The following is an 11,369-nucleotide window of genomic DNA, read 5'->3' on the forward strand; positions in this document are numbered from 1 at the left end:
ACTAGCCTACAGGGTAATGAAAGGAACAGCCCCCTCCTACCTCCAGGCCATGGTCAAACTCTACACCCCCTCCCGACCGCTACGCTCTGCCACCTCAGGGCGACTGGTTGTCCCATCACTCCGAGGCCCCTGTGGTCGATCGAAACGGTCAAGCTCTTCTCTGTTCTGCCCCACAGTGGTGGAACGAACTGCCTACTGACCTCAGGACAGCAGTCGCTGCCCATCTTTTGCCGCAGGCTCAAAACTAATCTTTTCAAGAAGTACTGCCACGATTCGCCCTCTTAAGCACCTATTGTATTTTCGATTGCTATCCTTGCACTTTGCTTTCAGCACTATGCTCTTAGTCACTTGTTTAAGAAAGGACATGCACTTGTGAGTTCTGGCAAGTAGTAGTACATTGGCCTTTCCAACATTAAATGCAAGTCGCTTTGGATAAAAGTGTCAGCTAAATGAATGTAAATGTAAACATTCATATAACCTCATAATCTATAATTTATCTATAGCCATGTACAGCCTCATAATAGTCTCACTACTTCATTTCTAATTTTTTTTATGTTTAACCTGTTTTATTGTGCTTCTTGCAAGTCCTCTGTGCCCCCTCCAGTCAAATTTCTTGTATGTGAAAATGTACTTTGCAAATACACCGAATTCTGATAAGAATATTCTTTATCTATTCAAACATATTATATTATTATCATATTCTTTCAGTTATACATACCTCAATGAACTAAAGAGCTGTGATGAAATGAGCTGGCCAGGCTGGCGTGCAGTCAGACCACAAAGCTCACCAGCAGAAGACAAGCTCACCAGCAGATCTGGACACTCATGCTTTCCTCATTCCCATTCACTGCACTCCCATTTTAAACGACAATTTTTAAGTTGGGCAGCAGTGCACTTAAATTATTGCAATACAAAAAGCAAAGTATTGGAGCAGAGTGTAAAAACATCAGTTTGCAAAGATAATTTATTATCTTTATTTGAAAATTTTACAAAAATTACTTGCATGTGACGTGGCATTGCCATTCAGCCAGTACATTTATCATCAAAGGCACTGTTCAACATTGCTCAGTGGGTAGGCCTACAATGACTTTTTTTATTTTGCATAAGTCAGGAGAAATTTAGAGCTTGTTATTTAATTAGGCTCACACGAACAAATGATTTAATGTAGAAACCCATCAGACTGTTCCCGTTAACGACACATTTGAAATAATTTGTGCAGATTTGGAACCCTCTTAACAATTTGGATAAAATACGGAACCTTTCCATTTCCCGAGACCCATGAAACGGTGCCTTAGCAGCCCACAAGCTAAAAGATTAGGCACTACCTGTCACACAAACTTCCATAGTGTTGATTTCCCACCATAAATCCCAATTCTGCAACATAGATCGGACGTCAACGTTGTCATCAGCATTGCTTCCTCCCACACTGGGCTCTCACTGGGCTAAACACTGGGCTGAGTTCAGCCCCGACAAAACATAGCAAAACGTTTATTGAAATGGAAACGGTGGGTGCGTGCGTTGGAACACTGCTGATTGGGTAACACAGAGAAAATGTGTCGCTCAACCTGGAAACCGTAGCAAAACGGTACACACCGTTTTCAGATTGAACTCACCCCTGGTCCTCTAACTTATAGAATATGACCACCTTCCGGAATCACAGAACTACCTGCACTACCAAAATGCTAGGAATTCAATGGCGCCGAATGGTGGTATTTCAACCACATGAGTGAGCCAAACCATTTCAACTCGGATACACAGATATGGGACCATTAAGACCAGTGGTTTGATTTAATAATTTCCCAGATAAGCCTCTGCTTATATTGTAGAAGGTAGTTGGTTGACAAGCGACATAAAGGACTGGTTTTCCTACATAATGTAGAGAAATGCTGATCTTAGACTAAAACATCTTCTATCGACAGTTGATTGTTTCTCCAGATATAGCTGGTAGATAACAAGCCTCACAGAATTACTCCTGGGAATCAATTTACCAAACAAAACAAAAAATCACTTCAAATAGGCAGTGAAATTGTGATATTAAGTTTCCTATACCAACTCATGAATGGATTTCTTGTTTCACAACACATTTCAAGCCAAAGGATACAGTATAAAGATGGCTGTCCTTCGTTTGTGATGAGGATTCAATATCTAACACAGTCATAGCCTTTGTCACACTTAAGGCCTGTGTAGTCTTAGAATATTAGAATAGCCTACTGTATATTAGACTATAAAATCAATGAAATTTAGACATAATTGTAAGGTCAATCATCGTTATTTTTTTCTGTAGGGCTAAAGCTTGTTTTATGGTACATGTTCTTGTAAAATCACTGTTGACATCGCAGACAGAATTTCAACCATAAACCAGGCTTGACAATTTGCAGTATTGTCAATCAAAATGAATTGTTAATACAACGTACGTGCGTGTGTACTGAAACTGACAGTCCTGCTGCAGGAGAAATAAGTGTGTAGCCTTGTAACAACATTTGGTCACATCGCTTTTATAATCTTCTGGCACAATTTGAGAAGCTTCATAACTACCAGCGCAGGACTAGGCTTCATCTGGGAAATTGCCCCGCAAAGCCTTAGTCACAGATAATCAATTTAATTATGAAAATATGTTCCACTCAAAAAAAACATTCCACAAGTTAAATTCTGTACAAAAAGTCAGATCCTAAGAGGCCAGATTTACGCTACACAAACACACGAGGCCCGACATCAACAACAAAAACATCCTCCTTCCCTCTAAATGCTCTGGTTCTTTCATTATGGCAACAATTTTTCAGAACAAAATTTCAAGTATAATCTTAAGAAGTCCAATCAGAATAGTCCAAAAGATGGACTCCTCCTCCTGAAAGTCTTCCTCCGGGGCTTGGTGGTGTTTCTGCGGCCCTCGTCCGCCCTCGGAGGGGTACAGGCTCTTATCGAACGGGTCCAAGAGGGCAGTCTGATCGTAAAACACGCGCATCTCAAACTCGCTCTCCAGGTGGGACGGGTGGCCGTAGATGCCGATGCCCACGGGCCTGGTGAAGTCCCCGGGCACCACCACCACGTCCTGGCCGCACGTCACCGACTGCAGCTTGTAGGTGTCAAAGCTCGGCCGCAGGGTCTTGTCGGACACGTACAGGTCAGCGTCTCCCTTGAGGCTTCTCATCTGCAGGACGATCCGGCCGTCGTGGTTGAGACGCAGGTAGCTGTAGTTGCCGGCGCCGATGTGGCCCTGGACCACGTGCAGCAGCAGCCACTCGTCGGGGACGGCGTCCTCCTCTGGAGCGCGGAGGAAGGCGCCAGCCTGGCACACGAGGACGGCCACCGCCAGGAGACGCCACCACAGGACCATAGTGGAGACGGTCGGTCACCGGCTGGATGTCACCATCACTCTACCATCTGTTGATAACCTGGGAAACACGACAAAAAGGAAATCCATGATGTACGCCTGCATGGGCACGATGCACAACTTAGCAAGCTTAAGAGCTTCGTACGGGAAAACCCATCTGGGAGTGAATACGGCTTTCATTTGAGGTGTCCGAACTGCCGTTAACTGATCATTATTGATAAATAACAGAGAGCTAATTCTCTTCCACTCTTCAGATGTGAATTTCATAGCGTGCTGCTCTAGCATACAACACATATTTAATGGACCCATGTCATGCCAGCCAATGGAAATACCAGAATACCAGTCGTAGTTTAGACCAGAATACCAGTCATAGCTTAGACCTGACTATCAGTCGTAGTTTATACCAGAATACCAGTTGTAGTTTAGACCAGAATGTCAGAGTAGAAAGTTTATTTGCCATGTGTAACAAGTACGGGTACAGGTACATTGGAATTCTTGTAATCGCTTGTCCAGTATCTTATAGGTGCGTAGTACTCTTGTCTGCGTTGTGTTTCTAGTTCATTTGACCTATATCAAGGGATTGTCCAGGGCGGGACACAAATCTGCAACCTTGCGCTTGCAAGTCGGATGTGCTAACACCTATGCCAGCCAAGAGAGATATCCCTTTCAGCAGGGTCACATTCTTTATACTAGGGCAGTGAGTTTCACCAGTCACACGCTTCCACTACCTTGGAGGACTACACTCACTCCACGAGGACTCACGATTCACTCGGTTACACTAATCAGCTCCTCATTCCAGTCCTAGGTACTCAGCTAGACATTTAAAGGTTCCCAAACTGGCAATTTACTATACTATCCGTCGTCTCTTAGTATCATCCTACTTATCCCTTCTGATCACGGATGACTATGTCTGTGTCCATGATAGGAAGCGTAATTAAGTAGCGTTCGAGTATACAGTATAGCTATATAGTTGTGCATGATGATAAATTGTTCCGAGTGTCGGTTCAAGTGTAGTGTTGTTGTCTATATGCATGTCCAGTCGTAATTTAGACCAGAATACCAGTCGTGGTTAAGACCTGAATAAAAGGTAAAAAGTATGGGATGGAATGCTGGGGGAGTAGGTGAAGTTGTGCAGATGAGTTAAATACTGTAGATAAATGAAGGCTAAGTTACGTATGGGTCAAATACATCTGTCTATATATCCAGTCAGTGTTACTGGATTGAATGATATTGATATTCGATAGCATTTTCACACGGGGGAAAACTGACAGAAGTGTTGATCATGATTCACTAGCTTGGTTAAGTCAGGCACAAGCTGACACCTAACGAACTGCGATCCTGGCTATGCTCTATGAATAACTTAGCTAGTTAGTCTCTGTTCACGCTGGACCTGTTAACGTAGAAGATCACAAAGATCTAGCAAGTCAGGTGTGTGCTAAACAGCTAAACAGTATCCTAATGCACACAGTAAGAGCAGTTACCGAATAATAAACTAGCTAATTCCCAACTTTAATGCATCCACCCAGTGGTGGGAGACAAGCTAGATAGCCGTCTGACGAGTATGCTGTCATTCGCTAGCTCGGCTACGTTAGCTAGTGCTAGCTAGCTTAGCTATCTCACAGGCATTGCCAAGTTAGAATAAAAAGCAGCCATTTGTAAACATTTTTTATAGAAAACACATGTATCTATGTGTGTGTTTGTGAAATAGTATCCCAATAGGTGGCTACATAGTTTACTTACCCGCACATTTGGATTCGGTAAGCTAGCTAGTTAGTTAGTTAGCAACATGGATGTATTAACAACTATCCATGAGCAGTTGGCTTGACAGTCTAGCAGAGGTGTAATCATTTCCGGTACCGTATTGTTCACTTCAAAATAAAAGTACCGTAGGCTGCTAGGCCACACTGTTTGAGAAGAGGGGGAAATCAGTTATTAGTGTGCTTGCTGAAAGAAAGAACACTATGGTAATCTTGCATACTTTTTATGATTATTGGTGTTCTTTCTGCAAGCAAGACTACTTGTAATCGTGCATATTTATTATTAGGAGGAAGATTTTTCTTCAGTCAATGGTGCATAACAAGAACATTGAGACAACATTGGACAGGGTGCAGGGACAAGACAGGCAGTGCAAAGACAAGACGGTGCAAATGACCAGTGCAAAATACAAATAACTGCAAAATGGAGTGTGATCAGACAGTGAGTGTACAAGCATAATGTGTGTGGGAAGTTTATATATACAGTGTGTGTTATGTGATATTTGTTTTTTATGTGTTTTTAGTGTTTTTATGGTGTGAGGTCTTGGTCCTGATGGACCTCTGTCTCCTGCCCGAGGGGAGTGGTATGAAGAGATTGTGGCCAGGGTTGGAGGAGATGGCCACAATCTTTCTATCCAGCTTCAGGGTCCTGGAGTTGTGCAGGACCAGGAGGGAGGGCAGGTTGTAGCCGATCACCCTCTCAGTGGAGCGGATGACTCACTGCAGTTTGGCCCCATCTTTGGCTGAAGCGGCGGAGTACCAGATGGTGATAGAGGTGGTGAGGATGGACTCGATGATGGTGTAGAAGAGTACCGATTAACAAATTCTACCTGAGATTTGATCAGTTTGACTTTAGAGATGAAGTTGAAGGACTTGGATGTAAACTTAGCACTTCATCCTGGAGCAGAGAGAAGTCAAAAAGTCCTTCCTTTCTCTTTACTGAAGTGATGTGCATTTCCATTGTATTTCCAATATGTCTCTGAACCTACTACGTGTACCTAACCTGTGATTACCCCTGTTCCTCAAAGCAGCATCCACTCACTTGCCCTCACTTAAGATAAGATTAACTTTAATAGTCGCGGCGAGCGGGGGTTTGTGCGTTACAGAAGTGAGATAAACAGATACAACTTTGTACATACATACATACTGTATACATTCTCGTGATGAAAAGCTTGCAAAGACAGAGCTTGTGAGGGAAAGCGAGCATACCCTCGACCCTATGCAATAGGCAGGACAATAGGCAGGGCACACAATCACTCTACTCAACCTTTTGTTTAAACACCCAGAGGGGAATAAAACCTACAGTCCGATGGGCTGGATACTGGATTTTCTGACAAACAGAACACAAAGAGTGAAAGTAAATGGCGCTTTATCAGTTTCATTATGCTCTTATACTGGCTCAGCCCAGGGCTGTGTTCTCTCACCCTTCCTTCATATTCTGTACACAGCACTTATTTATTCTTGCTGGCCAGTCTCTATTTCTTTTATTTAGGAGTTAATGGTTGAGTTTCTTACCTGTCACGGTATATTATATTCACTCTCATTGTCAATCTGTTCCTGTTGTGCTGTTTTTAACTGTGATGATGTATGATTTACGTGTGCTGTAAACAAAATCGCCCTATGGGGACAACAAATAAAGTGAACTTGAACACGAGTAACAAAGTAAACATGAGAATACGACCATTTTGAAATTAGCAGATGATACAGTCATTGTGGAGTCTGCTACACGACAATGAGACCAGCCACGGCCCTGTCACTGATGAGTTTGTCACATGGTGTGACAGATCTTTCTTGGAGCTTAACACATCCAGAATAAAGGATATGATCATAGATGTTAGTAATTGTTAACTAATCACTTCAACTAACAATTCTACAATCATTAAAGACCATGTGAAGAAATGATCTTAGGAAGATCAAGTCAAATAGCTTTATTGGCATGACGTTTCATATGAAAACATGTTGCCAAAGCAGAAAGACAGTAATAATAATAATATAATTATAAATTAACCAATAAATAATTATGTATATTATATGTAATTTTCCAATAAGAGTTGTCTCAGTCACAGACTTGTTTCAACCACAGGCTTGTTTTAGTCACAGGCTTGTTTTAGTCACAGGCTTGTTTTAATCACAGGCTTGTTTTAGTCACAGGCTTGTTTTAGTCACAGGCTTGTTTTAATCACAGGCTTGTTTTAATCACAGGCTTGTTTTAGTCACAGACTTGTTTCAGTCACAGAATGTTAATTGACCTACAGAGAAGAACTGTGAGGCAGTCGGTAACCAGGCCAGGTCCAGCCTGGCTCATGTGCATGGCTGGCTTGTTTCTGTTCAGAACTGGTAGAACGGAAGCTAGTCATGCCACTGAAATAGCTGTGAATTGAAATGACATTAAATAAGGTCTTATAAATTAAGATAGGTCTTGTCGCCTGGACACATCAGTTCCAATGCTTCCGATGCTAATCCAGCACAATAAGAGTGGGATAGCCAGTTAGATCATGAGCTCACAACAACTAGCAGCAGCTTCCATAACATTAATGGCAGCGGTCAGTGGCTAAAGCAGTTACACTGATTATTCCTTTAACGTTAGCTATTTTGCTGCAATTGGTTCAATTTCTGTTTCTGGACAAAGGTAAGGGATAAAAACGTGTGGAGGTTTGGGGTATAGTCCAATAAAATCATCTCCAACGGGGCCTTTCACAGCTACTCTACTTGTGAAGTAGAGTGAAGATCAGTGGGTTGATTTTGGTGTGCTTCTTTATTTTGGTGCGCTGGGACTACTGCCTCTTGTGGTGCCAACAGAGAAATGCAGGTCAACATTCAACGGAGGGAGGGAGTGATAACCGGACCAACACTATCCTAGGTGCGCTGGCTTACAGCCACGCATAAAAAGGGCCACCAGTGTTGGTTTTGTCTCAGAAAACAGTCCAGTTTCCACATTGATAAAATCATGTCGATGACCCTCTTTTATCTGGCGTTTATTGAAGTAACCTTGTCTTTTTCCCGTGTGACTTGCGGTTTGGTAACCTGTCTCTGCAAAACAAAAACTCTCTCAACCAAATTGTCAGGTGGTCTAGCGAGATTATATGTGAGTCTCAACCTAGCAGTTGTTTACTCCACACATATGCAGTTAAGGAGGTGAAAGCCAGAATAAAGGTGGACTTTGAACATTATAGAGCAATGACATACCTGTGCCCGGATTTAAGATGATTTACTACAGTATGTATTGTGAAATACTGTGGAACAAGATGTCGCAATATAATGGCCTGGTTACCTAGTTTCTTGTTACTCAAAGCTGTCAAAGTCATAGGCGAAGGAATCATTTATTTCACTCAATATGACTTTTTTTCTTTACACATACACGCACAAGCACGCACACACGCACACACACACACACACACACACACACACAATTCCATTGGATTATCGCCTTCTCACCCCAGCCAGACACGCATGTGACTCGGCCGGGTCTCTTCTAACCTTGCTTTAAGTGCTTAAGTTGCTTTAACTATTTAGTTTTTTGACACTTGGTGCTTTTGCACATTAACCAATGATATGTGTGTAATTATCAGTACCTTTGATTGGTAGGCATACCAATCTGTTAATCTGTCTTTTTCTAGAGATTGTAGTCATGCAGGCTAAATAGTTAATTTTTCACCAGTAAGACGACACAAACTACGTAATGTTGTTAGGAGAGGAGGAACGCCAAATCCATTTTCAGTTAAACGAAAATGAAACTAAAGTTGAGCAGCCTACTGGCATCTGTGAAATGTACTGTGGCCCACAGAGATATTTTATTTAAAGAATAACTACAAAGATTGTCATTTTTCCCTTTTGTTGCCAAGGAGTGGACAGCGAAGCAACCATACAAATACGAACCAGTGAGTGGAGAGATTCACACTGACAGGTGAGTGTCAACTCAGTTTTGGTCATGTAATGTCTGAATTACGATATTATTACAGACTGATTTTACACACTGGTTAGATGAGTGTTACAGCACGTTACAGTGTGTTTAAACTAATCTATTGAGGCCAGTCTAAAAACTCAGTATCTGTTACTATTTAGGGACGTCTCATACCAGCAAATGGTCTATGGTTTCACTGTTGCCCTCTTGTACAGGTGTTAATGGTTTCGTCTTTGCTCTGTGTCCAGGTATGGCCACACCCAGCAGTCTGCTGTCTGAGGAGCAGTTTCTCTGCTCCGTCTGTTTGGATGTCTTCACTCTGCCTGTCTCTATTCCATGTGGACACAACTTCTGCATGGCCTGCATCGGGACATACTGGGACAGCAATGACCCGTGCCAGTGTCCCGTGTGTAAAAAGACTTTTGATAGGAGACCAGAACTCTTTGTCAATACCTTTATTTCCGAGATGGCTGCCCAGTTTAAGAAGTCAGTTCAAGTGAAAGCTACAGGCTCAGACCAACGCCCTGCCAAACATGGAGAGGTGTCATGTGACATCTGCGCCGGGACGAAGCCACGGGCCCTCAAGTCCTGCCTGGTGTGTCTGGCCTCCTTCTGTGAGACTCACCTGGAGCCTCACCTGATCGCCCCAGCCCTGAAGAGACACAAGCTGATCGACCATGTGAAGAACCTGGAGGACAGGCTGTGTAAGAAGCACGAGAGACTCCTAGAGCTGTTCTGTAGGACTGACGAGACGTGTGTGTCAGTTCTGTACCGAGACAGACCACAAGACCCACAACGCCGTCCCGCTAGAGGAGGAGTGTAGAGAGAGGAAGATTCAACTGAGGAAGACTGGGGGAGACCTACAGCAGATGATCCAGGAGAGATGGGAGAAGATTAAAAAGATCAAACTCTCAGTAGAGGCCAGCAAGAGAAACGCTGAAAAGGAGATATCAGTCAGCGTGGAGGTCTTCAGTGCGCTGGTGCGCTCCATTGAGAAAAGCCAGGCTGAGCTCATCAAGGCGATTGAGGAGAAACAGAAAGCGGCAGAGGAACAGGCCGAAGGGTTCGTCGAAGATCTGGAGAAGGAAATCACAGAGTTACAGAGGAGAAGCACTGATCTGGAGCAGCTCTCGCGCACTGAGGACCACCTGCACTTCCTCCAGAGCTTCCTGCCCCTGAGGCTCCCTCCGCCCACCAAGGACTGGTCTGAGGTCAGGGTCAAGGGTGATCTGAGCGTGGAGATGGCTGCGTCTCACCTGGAGGAGACACTCAGGAACGAGACGGAGAAGCTGTCTGGAGTCAAGCTGAAGCTGATGCAGCAGTATGCGGTGGATGTGACTCTGGACCCGGACACGGCTCACCCCGAACTCACCCTGTCTGAAGATGGGAAACTAGTGCGACATGGATTCAGAAAGAACCAACTCCCCGACAACCCAGAGAGGTTTAATATCACTCTCAACGTCCTGGGAAAGCAGGGCTTCTCCTCTGGGAGGTTCTACTACGAGGTGCAGGTTAAGGGGAAGACTCAGTGGATTATAGGAGTGGCTAGAGTCTGTCAACAGGAAGGGGGTTACACCACAGTGCCCTCTGAATGGACTCTGGACTGTACAGATGGAGAATGGACAAACGTACAAGGCTCTGGCCGGCCCTGATGTCCACCTCACCCTGAGGGACAGGCCCCAGAAGGTGGGGGTGTTTGTGGATTATGAGGAGGGTCAGGTCTTCTTCTATGATGCGGAGGCCAGCTCTCATATCTACTCTTTCACTGGCTGCGTCTTCACTGAGAATCTCTACCCATACTTCAACAATGGTAAAAACACTACCCCCATGATCATCACTCCTGTCAACCCTTAGTGTCTGACTGACATATTATAACTGAAATGCTCTTTATGCCTACAATACGCTAGAAGACATCGGAAATACTTTTAAAAGACTAAAGTTTGACACCCTCTCACATCTAATGACAATGTGTCATGTTTTTGGTTGCAGACTATACGATTTTGCAAAGACTGGGATCATGCAGGGTCATCTGCATGAGCCAAACTTCCAATAATATTAAACGTTTGATTTTATCGGAAAGTCAAGACGAGAAAAAGACTGATTTAAGACAGCTCGGATTGGCGCCTTATACCAAACGATCAACGAGATGACAGGAGCGCGCTTCAACTCTAGCAAAACTATTGCTTAAAGTTTTTATCTTGCAAATTGACATCGGAAATTTGTTTGCAACAATCATTATGCATTTTGAAGGACTATGCACCACGTCATTGATGTTGTCATCTATGTGATGCTTGGTAATATGTCAATCAAACCAGCATGGTTGGTTGGGTAGGTAGTTATTTTATTAATCTCCGGGACCCCTGCCAGTATCCGTGCCAAATAT

At 43.6% G+C, this 11,369-nt stretch overlaps 1 protein-coding gene and 1 pseudogene across 2 annotated transcripts; one reads left to right on the forward strand and one right to left on the reverse strand.

The window, feature by feature from the left end:
* Window positions 1-1,010: 1,010 nt before the first annotated feature.
* Window positions 1,011-5,152, reverse strand: cUnh6orf120 (chromosome Un C6orf120 homolog). Its single transcript, XM_084441284.1, has 2 exons — window positions 5,072-5,152; window positions 1,011-3,392 (listed from the first exon to the last, which is right to left on the reverse strand). The coding sequence occupies exon 2, from the start codon at window positions 3,332-3,334 to the stop codon at window positions 2,777-2,779; it is 558 nt and encodes a 185-aa protein (XP_084297410.1). The 5' UTR covers window positions 3,335-3,392; window positions 5,072-5,152; the 3' UTR covers window positions 1,011-2,776.
* Window positions 5,153-9,236: 4,084 nt separating this feature from the next.
* On the forward strand, window positions 9,237-11,261 carry LOC311311191 (E3 ubiquitin-protein ligase TRIM39-like; annotated as a pseudogene). Its single transcript has one exon. The product of its transcript is annotated as an E3 ubiquitin-protein ligase TRIM39-like (transcript).
* The last annotated feature ends 108 nt before the right edge of the window (window positions 11,262-11,369 follow it).

This window comes from Borostomias antarcticus, assembly GCF_949987555.1.
Source record: "Borostomias antarcticus genome assembly, chromosome: 7".
NCBI classification, from domain to species: domain Eukaryota; kingdom Metazoa; phylum Chordata; class Actinopteri; order Stomiiformes; family Stomiidae; genus Borostomias; species Borostomias antarcticus.